This window comes from Anopheles marshallii, chromosome 2 (genome assembly GCF_943734725.1).
Source record: "Anopheles marshallii chromosome 2, idAnoMarsDA_429_01, whole genome shotgun sequence".
Taxonomy (NCBI): domain Eukaryota; kingdom Metazoa; phylum Arthropoda; class Insecta; order Diptera; family Culicidae; genus Anopheles; species Anopheles marshallii.
In genome coordinates this window covers 27,355,241-27,376,559 of record NC_071326.1, presented here as the reverse complement: position 1 = coordinate 27,376,559, position 21,319 = coordinate 27,355,241, and the positions used below count along the sequence as shown (strand labels likewise).

The following is a 21,319-nucleotide window of genomic DNA, read 5'->3' as shown; positions in this document are numbered from 1 at the left end:
TGGAACAAGAACAATGGCGACTGAATAAATTCCAAACGTCCGGCTCATGCTCCGCTTTCGCATGCCAGTGCCTCCAATGTTTGTCTATAAATCACAATTATATCCGATAACTCTTCCCGAAAATATGTGTTCGGTATAAAACTCCCAGCCCCAGCCTGGCCCAGCCTGTTCTAAGCGATGGAAATCTGGAAATGTCGCGTGAGTCCTCGGTCGGGAAAAACTGCACTGGTGCGCCAGCCAACGTGGAACCTTTCAGCATAAAACGATTAGTACAGCAACTGGGAGCAAATGTGAGATCGGGCACACACCAGTGTTGGTGTCATTCCCGGGGCCAGCATCATCCCCAACAAGGGGGTGTTGAAACTATTCTCACGTTTTTCGCTTATCATTCGTCCACCGGTCCCACCGACAAGGCTAGCGACCGGTACCACACCCGAAAACTTCCTCCTTTAGGGGCAAGGACACAGAAGGAAAACGGATTAGGCGTTTGGAAAACTTAGACCATGGTTTCAGCCAGCTTTCCGGCGGCTCAACTATCCGTTGCAATGGAAACACCTTCCCATGGAAGCGGAATAAAATATATGTGAATCCAAATGCCAACCACCCCCAAGCCGGCACGCTGCACAATTGCACAATGAAACGCGTGGGAGAGCAGCGCGTGGACTTTTCCGATGGAGGCGCTTGGTGGTTGACCAGCATGTGCGGTGTGGGTCAGAAATATGGCTTTGATTGTTTTGAAGGATTAGGCTTCTGGTGGCTTGTGCGAGTAGTTTTCGGAAGTTTTGTGTAAATAATGCATGACTGTGTTTGGATGGGAGGACGAGGAGAGTGCACGGGATGGGTGTTGGTCAAGTTGTGGTCAGATTTTTGTTTTGTCAACCGCTGAGTCGAAAGAGAGAATTGGAATATCCGAATTTTAAAAGGAAACATGAGAACAAGAGCTAAAACAACTGCACCATTAAAAATCACATACTAGTAAAGTAAGCCGTATGAAGGGGATGTTGTTTGCTGGTTTTCCCTTCCCCTTAATGTACGGCAACAATTCTTTCCGTCTGTCTGAATGTGGCTTCGGTGGGGAAAGTTTTCAACTAACCGTTGAGAAACAAGCGGAACTGGAGGTCATAAATATTTATGCTTCAGTTTTCTTTCTATGCAACTTGTTTCACAGGTCGGAAATACGGTATTACTCAAGTATCTAATGTGATGTTGAAAGGATCACAGTATTCAGCTTTCATTTGAGTTTAATCGTTCCTCCAAGCTGTGAATATGCATGCGTGCTTTTAACACAAATATCTCATACTTTAAATTCCATCCAAAAGAACTCACTTTCATATTTCATCACAAGCTTAAGAAATAAGTGTTTGATGAATAATATTTGATTTCTTCATTATGGTAGAACTGCAACTCGAACATTACTGATCAGTTTGTTTAAGAGACAAAGGGAGAGAGAGAGAGAGAGATAAAAGCAAAAGTTTTCCCGCTGATAACAATTCCACAATGAAACAACACGCTTCCCGGTTTAAGTACTACAAACCGTTCGCTTCAAGTTCATACTACTCAAAACATGCCTGCAATCCTTGTAAAGCAAACCCGCAAATCTCATCGGACAAGGAAAAGCGCTGTTCATGAGGTAAACAGCGATAAAAATACGCTGCTTCGTGGTAGCGATGCGAAATCGTGCTCCAGCGCTGTTGCAGACTCGCGGCACCGGGTATCCTTCACTTGCTGGCCCGGGGGCGTACATTTGTACAGGCGTGCATCTGATCCGTACACAAGTTGCACAGATTTTCGGTTGCACTGTTTACCCACTGCAGCTTAAAATTGTTTGCCGCGTGCAAAGATGCTTCGAAGTTCCCGCAGGTTCGGTGTGCCGTAGTTTGGTGGAATGTGCTACGAGTACTAGGACCAAGCTCGATGATTTTCCGTAAACAATGCCACGGCAATCATCATTTACGCTATTGTATTGTGTGGATGATGAATGCTCATATGCATGACCGAATGCATTTCACGGGAAGATACTAACTGTTCGCTGATCAGTTTAAGCCGTAGCTATCAAAGGACCCTACTGGTCGTATTTTGACATTTCAGTGAAATGTGTTGTCTAAAGGCTATCTTTTGATCGCGTCTTCTATCAACCTACACGGTGATATCCAAGTAGTAGTATCCAAGCATATCTCCTTCAATAATAGAACACAAATGAAATTCAACAAATGTGGTATCTTGAAGATAAATTAACAAAAATAAAACAAATCAAATAAAATAAAACAACCAGCGCTTCGTAAAGGAAACATCTTGCCGAATCATAGCTGCTGTTGCCAATGATGAAGAAAAAGGTACTTTGGCTCGTTTTTCATCCCTTTCCTCGGCTTCGTACATGCGCTTGGGCTATGGTGCAGAAGAAAAAATCCCCCGAACAAACGAATTGGAACATTGGGCAACACATATCGCCATCCCCAATGTAACCGGATCCACACTCCGTGTGTTTGGGTGTCTGTGTGGGCGAGTGTTTGCCCCCCTGTACTCGTGTAAGCTTTTCTTGCACATCTTCGATTGGAAAATCTTCGATGTCTTAAAGCTGAACGGGTGCTGTTCTTCGTACTCGACTGCGCTAACAGAGTGTCACGTTACATATGTAATAACAATTTACCACACGTTACGTCGTGTGATTCTTGCATACCGTAGGCACACACACGCTCGCTGGAGGCCAGACGGTGACGGGTGCGGTGAGTGACATAAATATTCAAACTTACTGCGGGGAATGTATCATACCTTTAATTCAATTCCACCACCTTCGGCGACAAAGACAACTTTCACGAGGACGAACGCAAATTCAGTTCGAACCGAAGGCGGTGGATGTTTACCATAGCAAATATTGAACTCTTATAAGGGTTCCGAGAGATGCCATCCGAGTTCCAGGAAGATGCAAAATAAACAATCCGATGTAGCTTGTATAAGTTGACGTATTCGTAATACGGATCAATATATGGGACAGGAAGAGGTTCATCATATACAACTCCTTAAATTACCAAAACGTCTTCCAGCGATCCAGCGATGCGTTCACATCTCACCTACGGCAGTGTAGAAGCGTCTTTCGCATGATGATATCAGCATAAACACATCGTCCATCGAATGCCCTCTTTACGATCAAGCCAACAATGTAATAGCACACAGATAATAGGAGGAAGGATAAATTCCATCTGGATTCCTTTGACCTCTTTCCGGAAGCCGTCCCTCCTTTGCTGACATTTTGACACTCTCATCGACGTATTGAATGATATCATGTGCCTTTTTACCGATGCTCTCCACGTTCTGAGAAAACAACGTGCACAGTGGTCATTCATGCAAACGTCGCTAAAAACTCTCGTGCAGTGCCTCACCACTCAAGCCAGTCCAAACAATCATCTTTCGCAAGGCGAATGCAATTCTTACTGAACTCAAGGACAACAGAAACGAATCAGCGAGCAGAAGAAGGGTGGCCCATGGGAAGATTCCACAATGCTGCGACTAAAAGCCATGGACCGGTGCATAAATGACAGTGAGTGTAATGATAGAGGGAATGGGTAGACTAAGGTGTGGACCAAGGGAAGAAACGCTACAACGATGCCTTAAGTTACTCTGCTTCCCACAGAAATGCGTGTAGAGGAATGGACGGCCGTCGCTGTCGGGACGGGATCATGTTCATGCAGGAGAAGCACTGGCGCTGGCTGTTCATCAAAACTTCCTTCGTCATAAGCAAAGGGAATAGGCATACCTCGGCCATCCTCGGATCGCGCAGACTCCACGAGGTCACTCCCTGTGAGTGTCTCACCCGACCCGTGAGATCTCCGTGGATGCTGGAGAAATCTTCACCGTGAGCACGATTTGTTTGGTGTCGAATTGGCATGGCCTACTGGGCAACGATGGAAGGTCAGTTACGATTGAATCGTTACTGAGGGTGGCCGTTCACGTTGCGTTTACACAGTGGGTCAACATTCGAGACATTGCCAGTGTTTGACGAGTTGTCGCGGTGGAGTTTTTAGTTGTCTTCTTCAGCGCAGTGAGTAGACCGATCGGTTTGTTTTGCACGACGCTGGACCGCTGATCGCGTATCGACCAATGAGTCGCGTTTAGTGAGTCAGCTTCAGGCAGAACCATTGCGGCGTTTGATGTGCGGAATGATAGGGTCATGGGATGCCTCTCGATGGCAGTTTCGTACCGGTGTAAGTTCGTGATCTCATCACCATGACGTACCACAAGCGACGTACGCGCCCTCTTGAGCTCTTGGGGAGCATGATTCACCATGACTCGCTATGAAAGCTCGCTTGTGGAATAGAATACTTTCACACCTCATGCAAATGAACAAACAGGGAACGCTCGTGCCCGACGCTCCACGGGGAACCATCAAAACATTTTGTGGTGTCTGTATGGACGATACGTTCCAGCGACCTTCCCACGTGCCATTTACATATCCTTTGCGGTACCACCATTAGCTGCGATACGTGATGTTAAAATACGTGTATATGATGCTGAAAAATTCAAACACTTTTACTCAGCAAAATATATTACCAAACAATTCAGGTGCGTATTGTTTAAGTACTATTTATTCTTAAGCCTATCGTCATACTGCTTTAGAAAACAAATTTTCTTAACACAACATGTTTTCTATGCTGTGACAACAATTACGTTTCGAAGCTCACCATGACACAAAATCGATTTTCTTCGACAAATAGCTTGTAATACTCTTGAAATTCAATTTGTCCACTTCCTCCGCAATACGAAGCATACCTTCTTCTGGAAAGCCATCAAACAGCCCACCTTTTTTGTGGCTTTCCGTTTATTCAACACTTCATTTTATTCTTCTGTAGTCACACACTTTGAACCACACCATAAATCTTTAAACCCGATCACCGAGCCTAAACCAACGTCGCTCGAAAGCTTTCGGAAAAGGTTCACCGATTTTACCGGAGCGCACTGTACGGTGTGTGTGTGTGTACGGTGTATGACCGGGCGAATGTTTGCTTTACTGTAACATAAACTGTTTGCTCGACATGGTAGGCAGTGTGTTTTACAGCCAGCGAAAGGAAATGTTTTCTTTTCAAGGTGTTGTTGCAACATCTACTCGAGGTGAAATATTTTACTCGACAGGAGAGTACATTGAAGCGTAACATGCTTAATTAAAGGACTGAAACATCATCAAAAGTTCTTTTGACAAGTAGACATATACTGCAAAAAATGAATTCTTTAATTCAAACAGTTGTTTTGCAGCTCAAAAAACATACAACGTCACGTTTAAAATTGTCACATCTTATCAACGCTATATGTGTGGCTTCCGTTCCAGTTACTCTTCCTTATTCTGATCGCTGTGTTCTTCATTCTGTAACCGTATCGGTTTGCGTTTACTTTGTACCAACCGAGCAAACACCGCTATTACTAAACCAAAGACGTATATAACCGGTACGAACCTCCTCTTGGTCGGTGTCGTTGTTGGCGTTGATCATTTATCATTATCAACATCCGACGTGTGGATGCAGAGATTCCAAACCGGCCCGCCGGTCAACACAGGACCCATCCCTTCAATGTACACCATCCCTGGTCGTGTTGCTTACACGGACATTAAATATTTCACTACGGTTGTTTCTACATTTTCTTCCACTATTTCTTTCGGTGTCTGCACCCGAAAACTGCCCTCCTCGACAAAGTGTCCCGGCGTTCGGGTAGGAATAATCGAACCGCGCGGAAACAGTACCAACCGCGCACCGCACGAACTTTACGCCATTGTGGATAACGAGAATTTATGGTAGCGATTTATTTATGGATACCCCTTTCACTGCCAATCAGTGAAGGTATCGGAAGGGTAAAGCGGTCGAGTCGCTTGGAGGATGGGAAACTAAACTTTAGCAACATCTACGGTGTAATGTTGCTTACTTCCGCTTTTCGAAGAAACTTCGCAGCAAGCAATATGCAGCTACTGCTAAACCTCGCTAACAAAATTTCACATTTTATTCACACCGCCCGTCAGTGTGTTACGTACGCGACCGCACGGGGAAGGGTGTAGCTCTTTTATCATTTTAATGTGTACCATTTCTTGTGGCATAAGTAACACTAATGCTCGCCAATAAAACAACGGCGAGATGACCTAAATTTCGAACCTCCCACAGCTTCCGCGACAGAACCAACCTGCACCTGCACGCGAACCGTAACGAGTGGCCCCAAAACCATTCGAATTGTGTGACGAAGAAAAACAGACAAAACGGTTAAAATAAATGATCTCATCCTATGACTAAAACTTGTAAACTACAGCTCCGACGTTTCGAACATTACAGCCGAAGTACGAGACAGGAAGGAAGATAAAGAAAAGCCATACTTTTGCCCTGGGATAAAAGTTGCCCCGCTGTTTCTCGGTTAAGGAAGAAAGAAATTTCAGCAGAAAGGAAGTAAACTTGCGAGAAAAAGTACCTCATAGAGGTGCAGACACCAAACAAAAAGTTGCTACAGATTCCGTAACGCAAGGTGCTTTTTACCAGTTTCAGCTGAACGTAGGATTTCCTTCTCAAACGCATCTTGGCGTTCCTGCTAACTTCAGAATGAGTTGTTCTACGGTATACCGAACGATCTGGTAACGTAATTGTTGAACTGCTGTAAGCACCCATGCAAAACAGCGGCTTGACCATTTCATTGCTGCTGTTAGTGATAATTGACCGATTCAAAACGATCGTTTAATATGTATGAGCAAAATTATTCCACAAACCGCTTGTTCTGCTATTTACTATGCGCCAAGTTTGCCCCTCCTTGGAGGGTCGTATAAACGTTGCAACATTTTGCTTCTAACTCACACAATTTACCTAGCAAAGTCGAAAATAATAATGCCTTTATAGCGCAAATTCCCTTCAAATTAGCATTCAGCTGTTCGACCCTTGGCCAAACATACGCCTCGTGCTCATTTTCCCAGGCATGAATATTCGGTTCGACTAAACATGGTGTAACAGATAAAAAGATATTTGCAGTGTGGGGAATATTATCGATCGCTCATTGCGAAGCAAACGATGGCAGAAAAGTTTTTCCCTTTCTCCATTACTGTGTGAACTACAGGAGTTTCCGTGGGCAAAGTTCATCTAACATCTAAACCCCCGCATTCAGCTGTATTGGCTCCATTGTATCGAGACGGCATGAAGGAAATGAAGAAATTTTCAACAAGGCTTAAAATTACTTCCTGAGCATTAGCAAACTGATTGTCCGAAATGGTATCGAGCGAATTTCCGCCACTTTCGTCCAAGAAGCACAAGCCGCTCCAGAGCGAACTCATTTCCGGGTTCGTTTAACCTTTTGTCTTCCAGCTGTAGCTCGGGTATTATGTATTGTTTTCCATTGATGCAATAATAATTTGGCAACGGTCATCACATGTTACCGCCGGCCAACGGGATCTAATAAAAATGGTCGACGCTCGCTTGCCCGCAACAGACAGACAGACAGAATGTCTGAAAGATTTCTTCCATTAGCCGCCGGAAGGTTCCATCGGAGCAGATTGGAAAAGTTTATCCAATGAAATGTGAAGCACTTTCATATGTGTGTCGATGTTTTTTCCGCTTCTCTGGCACGATTATTGGTGTATCGTGATTGTTTAATAAACGATAAACAAACACTTTTCATGGATGGTGTACTTCAACGTGTCTGCTCCCTGGTTTTGGAAGTTGTGCAAGGAAAATAAATATAGCTCACATTATGTAACTACAATTGTATTTAATTATTGTAAATCCACGACTGTTTTCTCTTCGCTTTCATCTTCGCCTAAATGTAAGCACATTAAAACATTTTATTCTTTTTAGACGAATTACGAACCATGAAACAGACCAACCAATTTTCGAACAAGTCTACCAACCGCAAAAATAAATGCTTCTCTACTCTACATCAACCAATTTCACATGTTTTTGTCATGTAATTTTCACTACCCAAGTGCAGAAACTTTCGTACATGAACATTTCGCCCAAAACCAAATCACTCTCGGTGTGGTTGCAGCACAAAACCAGTTATCGAGTTGTAGTAAAACTAAGTTTAATTTGTTCTCCCTTTTATGCTAGCGGGAGACTTATGAGTGGATATGCCTTCCAAGTGGCAGCAATCCCATACGCATCGTTTAGGATACCTAAAACCGTGTCCTTTAACTTTCACACAACCAAGAACGATGCTAGAGATATGTCAACGTACAAGCAGTGGTAGATCAAAATCTGGGCGCCTTGCATCGTTTCAATTTCGAGCGAGTAACAAGCATCGGAAGGTCGTAGAAGCTCGGGATTATCTGACATGTTCATCGAGAAAACTAATTGGGTTTCAATGGTTGGCAAGTCGAGTTTCGAAAGGCTTGTACCTTGCACTGTGGCACGCTCGGCTCCTGAAGGCTGTTCGCCGGTTGGCGGTGTCCTAATCGTGCCTTTTCATCATACCTTCCGGGTTGCTTCTTGGCAGCAGCGCTTAATGGGCGGATGGAGTAAGGCAAGTTTTTGGGTTCACCTCCGCACGGCTCGATCTACGAAATCCCACATAAGCCATTTACAAAGTTTTTAGAACGAAACGAGGATCTTTATCTCTCTGCGTTTAGACGAGCCTTCCGAATGTGTGACAGTAAAGAGTAAATGAGTCCATGTTGTAAGATAAATCATGTCACGCTGCGGCGCTGTAGACTTTACAACATATACATTCCCTTAGTATGATACATTAACATCCAACAGGCTGTATCTTTTGATCTTTCATGTGTAGTATGTATTTTTGTATTTATTTTTTGTACATCACAAACCCAGCTTCCTCTATTTCATCTAAACAATGGCTTCGTTGAAAGCGTAACCCTTGCTAAGGTTCAATAATGCACCTAAACTTCAAACAGTGTAGTCCTCCTCAAAGGCATCCTTCCTTCCAAGAAACGCCTTGCGCACAAACCATTTCTTAAGCCTCGGTTTCTGGACCCGTGCTAAAAGTTAATCTTCGGGATCATACAAGCGGCACGTGAATTCATTTGGTACGGTCAACTACCGTTTTTTATGACCACCAGCCAAGGGTTTCTGCAAACAAATTCTAACCCGAGAGTTTCTTTGTCCGTTTTTTTTTTTCGAGTAAATAGAATCAGTTGGAGATGATTTTACTTGACATTTAAGAAGCATTTTTTGTTTGTTTTGAAGATGGTTATGAGTTGGTAAAAAGGGGAAAATTTATTTGCTTTCAGTCTTTCAGTGCTTTCACTAGGCATTGAGGTTTGAGTTGTTGTGAAAAACTCAGGATGGAAGATGATTTTTATTCGAATCGATGTATAAGATCCTCTTCTACTTTTACGCGTGTGCTTATATCATTTAAAATGGAGATGTTCAGCACGGATACTCTCCTTGTTGAACTATTATTATCTTCAAATGACTTGCTTTATTAACTTGCGAACCGAAGAAATGCGGAACATTAATTATTTTAATGCAAGCGAAAATGTAAATCAATAGAGATTGGTGTGTGTTTCCATTTTATGTGTTCCACGCTCGACTTCTCGCACATTCAAACATCCTCCACAACATTGAACCTAAACCAACGTAAAATGCTATTAGTCTTACGTACATAACATTTTCTACCATCAACAGTTTTCTCCTTCGTGGGACTGGCAGTAAACTAGATGAAGGTTTGATCATATTCTCTAGAGAATCATCTGTTTGAACGGAATGCAATGAAAAACATGATGGCAGCATATGAGCTTGATAAACATCAACTAGTTCTAAGAACGCTGCACGCTTCCAACACTGTCATGCCCTATGGAATACATATTCTTTTCACCTGTACGCCACATAACCCGGGTTGAACTCTGTACATTCCAAAACAATTCGTCGATAGTCAGCTATACAGAGACATATGGTTCAACTCAACGAGGTAAGTTTTCAAGACGGTTAAATAGAATTGAATCCAACGAAAATATACAACTATTTTTTTTTTTCTTTTTTTATAATCTAATTTTGCATTCTTAACTTTACTTTTCACAGTACCTACCTTACCTGACGTGCGGCGTAGTCGAATTGTCCATTCGATGCCTTATCAAAGCAAGCATCATCACGAACGTCATTGGGGTCCTTTTTTCGAGGAACCGGTCAACGTGACTTCCGGGGCGGCCTTGCAGGTTGGATATCATTTATCAACGGAGGCTATCCTCAACTGTAGGGTAGGAATGCTTAAAGATAAAACGGTAAGCATCATCGCCATCGCTCTGTCTACCGCTCATTATTCATCCTACCATCCGGCCGAAGATCCCAAGCAGCGAAAGAAAGGACGTGCCTACATCTTGCCATACATGAAATCGTGGCAATATTCTGTTTCTTAGCACCCTGACCTAGTTGCTCGGCATGCTATCGCCGAAGAGGTCCGATGGTGGAATTGATGGGAAAGAATCAGTTCCACCCAGAGAATGCTACGGACGGACGACCCGTGGACTGGCGAAAATTAATCTTATCCGCACACTTACCCTTCTCAATCGTCTGCAATCGGTAGTGATGGTGTGTTTTATCTCTTCCCCTCTATATTCCGACAACGTTTGCGGCATGTATCGGACCGGTGCTTCGTACGCGGTAGGTGATGTGGATACGGCGGACCACCGATAAGGTGTCGTTACTCACCGTTGGCAATAATACGTACAGCGGGGACCCGAGGATAAAGGTCAAATTTCAATATCCCAATAATTGGAGGCTACATATCAACCCGATCAAATCCGACGATGCTGGACTGTACATGTGCCAGGTGTCGACGCATCCTCCGCGAGTGTTTGCAACGAATCTGACCGTCTTGGGTAAGTGGAGTCACACACATCGCTCGCCTTAGACTATCTTGTAGTGATAAAGAAGGGCTCGTTTTACAATGTGAGATTGTTTTAGTCGTGAAATCTAAATAAAATCATCACAAATGCAATGTGAAGACAGCCATTGATTCAGAATAAGGCTTTTACGGTTAATAAACAGCACCAATAACTCATCTGAGTACATTGTTCAACTCTCATTTTAATGAACTGCCTCAAACATCGTCTTGCGCTTTTGCTCGATTTAAACGATTTTCCTTTCCAATTCCATTACATTCTGTTCCACTCACCAAAGAACCAGCCGTAAGAATAGTGGACGAGATGGGCTACGAGTTCTTCGACCGTTACTACAAATTGGGCAGCACGATCGAGATATCCTGCCAAGTGTCGACGTCGTATCTGGCGAGTCTTCCGCCCAGTTCCAAGTCCGTCGCCCAACAGCAACGCTCGAGGACTTCCGTTGGTGCACAGGCGAACACGTTGGACGAGATGGCGAAACAAGGCACCAAAACCACCAAAGACGATAACAAACTGTTGGATTCGACGGAGAGAGGGTTGATAAGCTGGACCAAGGACGGCGCCGAGTTGCCGAAGGACGTCAAGATGAGTTTTAGGTGAGTTAGGGGCATGTGTTTTTGCGAATGAGGGTGCTAATAGGTTGACACACGATTGTGTCATGTTATCGTTTATCGATAACTTGAATGCCTTATGATGGTACCCATTTGTTGATAACATCTTGATGTGAAAGTCATCATAACGCGAAATTATACTTACAAGTCGTCCAATTTGCGGACGTTATTCAATCGACCATTGCTATGAAAAGGGATCATATTGATGCTTTCTAGGATTTATTTAAAGTACACCAACTTATTGCGTGCTGTGCTGGACTTTCGGAACATTAATTCATACGAGAATGCCTTACAGACGTACATTGCACGACCATACAATTTGCTACTATTGATAAATGCCCAAATCTGTAGTCCTTTTCCAACCCCAAACTGCACCATTGTAGCCATCGTGCAGCGCGCCATTCACTTCCGTTCCATTCAAATGCGTATAATTTATCGTCGGTAGCAGCATCAAATGAAATTCTGTCCACCGTTCCTCGCCAGCACAGTATGACGAGGTCACCATCAAAGCAAGAGCGTTTGTCGGACTCAAACGATCCGTTTCGGACCCATCACGCGTTCCCGCCACTATTATGCCGAACCGTGTGGACGTGTTCTTTCGTGACCATCGCTTCTAACCGTCCCCGTTCGCTTTCCCCATTTCACAGCGGCACCAAGCAGTGGCTCATCAGCCGGATATCGATTCTGCAGGCAAATCGTGTCCACAATGGCGTCTACAACTGTACCGTTGCCGGCAGGCAGAGTCGGTCGGCTCAGGTGCAGGTTCTGAACGGTACGTATGCGTAATAGGATTACTGTCAGCCTCAGTTCAACCAGTGCGATAATGAAAATTTTATTGTCTTCGGATCTTGGCGTGGTACGGCACTTTTTCCCTCTGCGTTACGGCGCTCCATTCAATCATAGGTGAAACTCCGGCCGCTGTTCAGCATAATTTTGGGAATCGACGTCCGTTCCACAATGGTGGCAATAAACTGATGCGCACCGTTGAATCTGGTTTGGTTTTGACGGTCATCTGTGATAAGTTCCATATTGAAGTTTTCATTTCCTGCTTAATTCTAAGCGCAAGGGGTAAGCAGAATAGTCTAGGGTCACTCTTATGGAGCTTTGTGATATAAGATTATTCGCTTCAGGCAATGTTTTATAAATACTGATGATTTGTGTTTAATAAATATTTATTCGAAAAAGTATGTAGCACAGTTTATTTCTTTTTCCTACTTTTCCAAAAAAATGTACAAAGAAGCAGATAAGTAGCACTTTTTAATGTTTCACATAAAATGCACATATCACATAAAATGCACACATCTCTCCTTTTTTCATGAGAACAATCAGGCCGTATATTTGAAACAAGATACTTTTTGGATAACAGTTAATAAACGCATTTCAGTTTAGTTAAGTTATCTCCATTTTTCATTTTTTTTTTTCATTGTTAAATAATAATTCGCGTTAAGCGCCTGTTGATACGCAATGCGCATTTCAAATAAATCTTAGTTCAAAATTTGACAGATGCTCCATTCTTTCTGCTTCTGATTATTTATTTTCTGTGCAATATATCACAAAGAATGACATTTCTCAATATAATTTCATGTTTTTTATATTAATTGTAACCACCAAATTTACTACAAACTTATTAAAACATATTCTCGCCACATACATACTAACATACGAAGTAATGAAATAATCAAACACTTACAATCCCAGTAACAACTGTGACATTCGACTATCTTTTTTTTTTGGAATCCATACTATCTCGCTTCCGAACACAGCAATACGAATGAAAAACCAGTGCTGCAGCTTTTACACATTCAATCTATTTCAAATTCAAACAGATAAATCCTTCACCATCCGAGTTCCTGGAATAACAGCGTTTGTAGCAAGTGTACGAACGTTCGACGACAGATGGATGGCTTTTCGTTTTGCTGGTTTTAAGACGCCATACCATTCAAGATTGCCTGAGTTACTTTGTAGAATAAACGAAATAGAAAATAGAGCGAATGGAGAACGACTTGCAAGGAATGCCAACGAAATAAGAAAACACACTCACACACAAAACCATGCTTTAACTAAATGCAACTGTTCTCACCGGTTTTGTGGTATTGCTGCGCTACTACTGCTGCTGCAGTGTTTCTAGTGTTCTGAAACTTTTTCCTGCTTTCCTTACGTTCAAAATTGATATATGCAATCTAGCGACGACTTTCCTTAATAGCTTAAGTTTCTTCATTTGCTTCCACAACGTCACTCTCCCAATTGCACCCGTTACCCAAAAACCGCCGGAGCGTGGTTTGGCTTACAGCAGCGCATTTATCGGCCAGCGCTCTGTAGCCAAGCATGGCGAAAGAAAGAACGAGCAACCAACTTCAAGCGCGGGTTTCAAGTGGTTCTGCACATTTCATTTGCGATCGATTTTTCGCAAATCGGTTGAGTGGGTTTGCATCATTAAATTCAGGGCTCGTGCACCATCTTCCCGCGGAAAAGGTAAACGGATGAATTGCTCTTTTGCTTCGGAAATTGGAATCAGCGAAATGAAGGAAGCATGCAGCGATATCGTAAGTCTTCGATTTGCACGTTTTCACGGAAAAGGATTTGCAAATGAATATTGCGCAATTGCACGAGTCTCGGGTGGCTTTATCGTCCACGGCAAAGGATAGATAAAGCGGGAAAGTTTTGTCTACTCATTTCTTTTCCCGATTCAATTTACTGCTGTTTTTTTGTTTGCTTCTCCTTACGTGCTGTACGCACGGTACCGTGTAAAGGTGGTGGGTACCTTTTATCTGTCACCTTGATCGCTATCGCACTTTGTTTTGCATAATTTTTCATCGAATGGCTCATGCCTCATCAGCGCTCCATTACTGTTCTTGTATTCTCACCATCTCAATCTCGACATCCCTTTGGGTTTCCTTGCTGCCGGCACGAAACACGCGAATGATTGTCAATGGCGGTGCAAAACCTCGAATGACTGGCACGTGACCGTTTACCACCAATCGTACCACAACTGCGACCACGATGAATGTCACAGCAAATGAAGAACGGAAAAGAAAAGACGCTTTTCTCTTTTGCACCGATATTATCGTCAAGGTAAGTTGTGTCTGCCGGCTAGCGAAAAAGTTCTCACCTTGCTTTTTTTTTTTCTACCCCACCAACCAACGATCGGTTAGTGCCACAACAATCGAACAGAAGCTGAAATGGATGAAAAATTATATCAAGAAAACTTTCCGTTTGTCTTTTCTGTCTTTCTTTCCCGATTGCTTACAGGGCAGAGGGAATTATTGATTATTTTACTTCCCTTCACTGGTTTGACTTCAGTTTGCTTTCCTTTCTAGCATCTCTGTAACTGGTTCCGTGGAGGTGAAGTTTCCCAGTTGTGGTGCTGACAGTGATCGAGATACGGACATAAATATCCAAAGCATTCATCCTTACCCAACAGTGGGGCGATTGAATAAAATCTTTTACTTACAATTGTCGCTCAGTTGGTGGATATGATTGATTGAAAGGATGAGGAACAGCTAGTGCAACTATTGTTATGTTGAAATAACGTCCAGGAAAGCTTTTAAAGGAGAATCGACTGTTATCTTTCCAATAGGTAAAGAGCTGTTTCTGTTTGTCGTTCCATTCGGAGTATTTTCTTTTATGCTATTTCATACACCAAGCGTCAATCATAGAGACCATATCTCACAGATGAATGGGAATAGTTGAACTGGAAACTTTTTGTACGTTTACAGTTTCGATCGTGGAGAAAAATTTAAGGAAAAAATGGTTAAATACTTCAGACGCTCAGAAGGTTTTAGTGTTAGCTTGGCCTTCTTCAAATCCGATCGAGCACCGTCGTCTGCCAATCTATTATCCCGGGTATTCTAACACCATCTAGAGGTTTTCCGTCGACTGATTGATCCTATGGTAAGCATCCGATACGTAGGAGAATCGTAAACTAATGATGTTTATGTCATCAGCGTATGCCAGGGTCCTAATTGACTTATAGAATATGGTAATCGACAGCTCCAATAAGAACAGCGTACGTAGTAAAATTGATGCATAGAGTTATCCGCTGATAAGTTGATCCGCTGATCGCATAGCATTTGTTCATTGTTGCGAAATTTCAAAAAGACATGTGCGTTTATTTTGTCCATGCTAGATACAAAACCACTAATCGTATAATTCTTAACGTTTCCTGACATCTAATTCCACTTTAACGATTACCTGTGACAAAAAAAAACCTCTTTCCCATCCTCTCTTGGCGCTTAAAGCAAACCGGCACAACCGCTAAACACGTAACTATTTAATCGCCATCATACGATAACTCCATTAGAGATACCAGTAATGCCCGGCAGCGTTAAATTGCGTTCCGTTAAACTTTTCGATGTCCAGCCGAAGCCAAACACACCGTTTGCCCTTCGGCAGGCTGAAGATAAGGGCATGGGTACCCGGTGCAGCAAGGGATAATTCACCGTGACCGCAGGCATAATTCATCCCGTGCACGTGCCCCGATGCAGGCGATAGATTGCTGGTGCCTGCAGCAGTTTCACTGTTCGCGAAAAAGCGAACGCGATCCACCGCCGGGGTCAACTAAACCCACCTCTAAATTCAGCCGCACGGGCACAAGCAGTTGTTTCCGGCCAGCTGGTTCCCGAGAAGCCAGACCCGGTCGCGTAAAGCCAAGCACGTCGTACTGCAGATAGTATGAAGCATTCATCTCGGCTGGGTTTGCACTGATTCATGGTTGTGTGTGTGTGTGTGTTGACCGAGTGGAAGGTTGCCAGTGTCATAAGTTTTTTCCTTTCCAACCGATTGGCGTTGCGATGCTCGTACCGCTGCTGGGTACATGATTGCATACTTCTGGGCGTATTTCGACCATTCCGGGTGCTCGATTGGATGTGGCTTGAAAAGGTGCACCATGGTACACAAAAATCCCATATGTAATGGAGTGTCATTTGGTGATAACATGCACTTTTCATGCATTACTATTAAACAATCCTCGTGCAGCACCAGTCACCTTCAGTCGGAAATTGTTGCTTTCTCGCTTGCGAACCGTTTCCACCGATTGCTTTACCCTTTGCAGTGTCCCGGTGAAGTGACATTAATCGCACAATTGCTTAAATTCCTCGGAACTGACACCCTCGTACGCTTCCCACGGTGAAACTGCCTCTCTCTCTCTCTCTCTCTCACTCTTGGCAACAGCTCCAAAAAGCTCCATTATTCGAGAACGTTAATCACTTGCTAAGTGCTTAATTTGCATACCGCTTAACTACCTGTGAGCTGCACCGTCGTGCATGAAATGTGCTTCAATCAAGCAGCAGATTATGTGTCATTGTGTGTCCTGGGGAATGCGTAATGTGCCAGTCGAGTGGTTGCGACCGTGCACGCTTGAAAAGCCGCCCGAAAGCCACCACTACCATACCGGCCAATCAATCGGGCGCGGCTGTACTTTATACGCTTGAGCCTGCCGTTCGGAAGGAACCTTTACGCTATGGGATCGCAATGTTCGATTGCACTTTAGTCGTGGCTACTGCAATCTAATGATTTATGGTGGAAGTCGAACTTCGAACACACACAAACACGCTGCCACGTGCATAGACAAACGGGCATATCCTTTAAGCAAGCAATTCTAGTGCCGCTGGAAATGCACTGACGAAAAACGGACCATCCGTAACGGTATGAATAAAAACAGGGGCCGCGTTTGTTTAAGTGGGTTGTTTATTCCTTCCGGCGTGGAAAATCCGCTTACGTTGGGTTTTGTGAAACATTTGCTCGCATTACGTTTTGCAAAAACAAAACCCACTGTAACGTATTTGTACAGGCTGTGCGAAGTTGCGCTTTTTATCATGTAATTAAACAACGTTGTTGAAGAGCGACCTTGAACTAGGCACCGACGAAAAGGATTTAACTAAACGGACAAACTGGGTACCAAAATAGTTCTATAGCTCGAATTTCGTGTTGAAGCATGACTATGTAAATTGTCGTGTTCGTTATAGTGTGCTAGAATATATTTTTAGTAACAGGCTCAGTAGTTAAGAATGCAAATACAAATAATAATTTGCAAATTCGTAATTTTAATACAGCCATTGTTGATGTACGTACTTTATGGAGACTTCATGTACTTTATCTAAGATAAATAAGATGCAAGAGATAATGTAACAAATTTTCTATTTATCAATTCTTGCTGTTTCGGTTTAATCCGCCAGTTTAGACGAGATATACGTACACAACTCATATAGAACGAAGCTCTTCCCTTCAAAATTCATGATGCACACTAGAACCTTCTTGAGCTCGAGTCCTAGTTTGGCCACGCCATTTTCGTTTTCGTACAACATTGTCATATTTGACGCATTTTTCATTCCATGCCTTTATCTATTTAAAGATTGGGTCAAATTCATTACACTTGGTCATTACTTCGTAGATAAAATTTTAATATAAATCTACACAAATAATTTGCATATTTTTTCTGGTTGATATTTAACTGCAGGACGACGCTATGATTACTAACATGCCGGTTAACTTCGATTTTTGACGTAAATTTTAATGACAATAAAGACAATTTATAATTTTATTTCTACTGAAGCTAATATTTATGAGTTTTTGGTAATGTAAAAATTACATTTTTAAAACTGACGGGAATTTTAGCATTTTTCTTAAAGATGACAAGTAGATATGTAAAAAAACATCACACGTTTTTTTCTTTCACTATGTCAATGAAGCTTTGTTTATAGATGGTTTTTGTTTATTGTCGTTATTTTGAAAGTTATGTATTTTATGTACCGTACCGTTTACAACATCTCTCCATAAATTCTAGTAAAATTTTTGTTGAAAATTTGGTTAAATCCGTTATACGAGGGATATATTTTTTACCGACATAAAAAACATATGAACCATACGGGATGATAGCCCGGATGGAACTTTGGACCGTTGCTGTCGTATGAAGATCAGCATCGTTACCAAATGCACCATCGATCCCGGCCTCCGAATCCATTAAAATTGAAAAGAAAATTAAATCTCCATGCACAGCACCATGCCTACTTTTCGACATCAAAATCGTGAATACAAAAAAATATTTTTCTAAATCCGTATCCAATTTATTCTCTAAGCTATACTGCATCTGTTCCATGATGAACAGTGACGCAATCTTAACGCTTTTATCTTATTTGCTTTCGTTACCAGACGTTCCATCCGCTGAAAATTAACCTTCCAATTTTCATTTAATTTTTCTCCAAATTTCATCAGCGCTATGCACACTGCGTAGCTAATTGAATGAAACTCCAAAGAAAATAAAAAAATAAAACAAACTTTCCAATCAAAATTAATCAGCACTGAAGCAAAAATCGATGGATCTTGCATTGCGTCATCTTCATCGGCGCGTAATGCGACGGTACAAGTGGAACAGCATCGTCGAAACACTGCTCGCCCCATTAACACATCCTCGATGAGCTTCCGGGCCCTGCCAAACTCGTCCTCTTTTTATCGAAACCTAACAAAGAGGAAAAACCAACCATAAGCATTTAGTTTTTGCCTCCGCATCAGTTTGCCATAATTTTACCAGAAGTGTTTTTTTTTCGGTTTTTACTCTGCTTCCAATCACCCTCACGTTCCTTATAAGCTTGTTGTCAGCGTTATGAAGAAGCATTAAAAAAAAAATCTCAAACACGCACACACACACACACACCCAATCGCGATCAAGTGCCAACGCCCGGGAAAAGCGTAACCGAAGAAAAAAAGCAATCACACTTCCGTGCGGCAAAACTCTTCGGGTTCATTCTTCTCTCAATAGAGCGTGAACCACCAAGAGCTGTGAAATGTGGAAGGTACATTATCTTTCCTGCCCGGATTCTCTGGTACGTGCGTGTGAAAGTGTGAGTGTGTTAGTGTGTGATTTTGTTATCCTTATCGTGATTAATTTTCCAAGCAAACTTTCAAAAGACTGCTGCTGGACCGGGTCGTGGCGGATCATCGCGGAAGCCGGAAGTAGGGAAAACTGCCATCGAAAAATGCTACCAGTTTCTCGGCTGGATATCTGATAATAAGCAAGTGAAAACCCACGAATAGAAACCGAAGAAGAAAGAGAACACCAAATAAAATCACGCCGACGACAACCAACCGTAAAGATGAAAAGAAAAATCTCTTAGACGAATAGAGATGGGAAAAGGCACAGACGAAAAAAAAACGCACACTCACACACACAAAGTCGGCTTCCTTTGCTGCCTTCCCACGATGAACTGGCCTAGGAGGAGAAGGCTGGAAACGAGCTAAATTTATCAAGCTGATAGATAACTTATGGTGGCCCATGCTGAAAATGAGGATTGCTCGCCTTTGGAATCTGCTGGTTGCTCGGGAAGTTTGGATTCCATCGCACTGCCTTTATTAAAGCCTCCATTATGGGTGAGTGTGTATGTGTGCGTGTTTGTGTTGGTATGCCAAGGTACCATGCCTGCTTGCTTACAGACCACATCCTGCTCCATTATTGCTTAACCATCTCGGCTTTATTGTCCAACTTTTTAATATGATAGATTTAGCTTTCTTCAGCAAGCAATGTAAGAAGTTGATGCTGCTGCTGCTGTAGCTGCAAGCGATACTGCTACTACCACCATGATTGACTCGTTTGCTGGCGATTTGATTGCTTTTCAACTTTGCACTAATCAAGCTGTTTTGTCAGTAAAGAACCTTCACTGTAATGAAATGCACTTCATTTTAAAACGACAGAACGCATAAGCATTGGTTACTATTAGTCGTTTCCAGTTTCAATACGGACATTACATTGTTATAACATTGACAGTAGCTTACTTTGTGTTTTCGTTTGAAATTGACAAAAAAGAAGCGTTGTTGAACTATCTTTTAAAATGCCCTTCGCTGAAATGAAATGCGAAAGCTCTTGAAAAGGATGCAGGAAAAAGTAAGGTTAAGAAATATGCAGGATAATGTTATACGTTTTATGGAAGATTTCAAAATTTACATTTACGTCCGCTCCCACAAGCGTGATACTCTGATCTCGTATGAATAATTCAAACCCTTGTCCATCTTCCCATCACAAACGGTCCAGGTTCCCTGCCGTTGGGCAGGGCCCGTAACAATTCGCACAAACCGTACACCAGAAAAACCCCTTGACATCGTCACCTTCACTCGGTGGCCGTGTTTGTTGCCTTGTTTTACATTTGCATGATTTATTTCCCATTACGACAATCCCATATTAGATCGCCCTCTCAAGGTGATGTAAAATAGGAAAGAGTCCCAATTTGTTCCTTTGGTAGGAGCTTTTTTTGATGTTGTTGCAACATGTATTGTAACCTTTATTCAAATTTAAAGAACAAGAAAACAGGTGTCATGTTTTTATTTATTTTTGTGCAAAGTTAGTTTCAATTTTCAAACATGCTGCAGAGAACTCAAATGAATTCCAAATCAATGGGGTAGATCACGGGATAAGCCAGTTTTTTGTATGCGTTTTGACGTTTCCAGGCTTATAAGCTTACAGCTCCCCATACAAACTGCCAAGCCAGATAAGCCTGGGAATCGATGGTTAGATTGTTTTGCTTATGAAAGTTCTCGACAACTGCTCGACAAATATCAAAACAAAGCATTTTTCTAGCAGGTTTAAACTAGGTTAGGCCATATTTCCCATAGGCTTAGGATGTTAAAAAAGGAAAAAAAAAACATAAATACGCATAATTAATAAGTTTTTTTTTAAGTTCTGGTGTTCTGGTGTTTAACAATAATTATTTTTATAAAAAAATCAGTTAAAAAAAATTTTTTTTCAAAAAAGGTAAATTATTATTTCAATTTACTTGCAGTTTTCCAGTTCACAGTTTATAAAGTCTAAACATCACTTAAATATTGCCTTGAAAATAACACGAAACATAAATTATGCTTTAAAACTGAACCGAAGTTTGCGTCCTCCGATTATTTCTCTCGATTGTAATAGCATACAGAATAT

General features: G+C 42.2%; 1 protein-coding gene across 1 annotated transcript; it reads left to right on the top strand.

Annotated features, from left to right (window-relative positions):
* The first annotated feature begins 9,755 nt into the window (after positions 1-9,755).
* Positions 9,756-19,440, top strand: LOC128717796 (uncharacterized). Its single transcript, XM_053811473.1, has 8 exons — positions 9,756-9,870; positions 9,981-10,180; positions 10,564-10,777; positions 11,079-11,397; positions 12,060-12,184; positions 12,316-12,357; positions 14,963-14,989; positions 19,301-19,440. Exons 1-8 carry the CDS (start codon positions 9,756-9,758, stop codon positions 19,438-19,440), a joined length of 1,182 nt encoding a protein of 393 aa, XP_053667448.1.
* Positions 19,441-21,319: the final 1,879 nt, after the last annotated feature.

What these genes read in the sequence shown, in the direction of transcription:
- LOC128717796 (XM_053811473.1), top strand. Translation starts at nt 9,756, where the DNA reads ATGGAATACATATTCTTTTCACCTGTACGCCACATAACCCGGGTTGAA. An exon ending in AACGAATCTGACCGTCTTGG is followed by an intron (nt 10,778 to 11,078) that starts GTAAGTGGAGTC and finishes CACTCACCAAAG; the next exon opens with AACCAGCCGTAAGAATAGTG. An exon ending in GACGTCAAGATGAGTTTTAG is followed by an intron (nt 11,398 to 12,059) that starts GTGAGTTAGGGG and finishes CCCATTTCACAG; the next exon opens with CGGCACCAAGCAGTGGCTCA.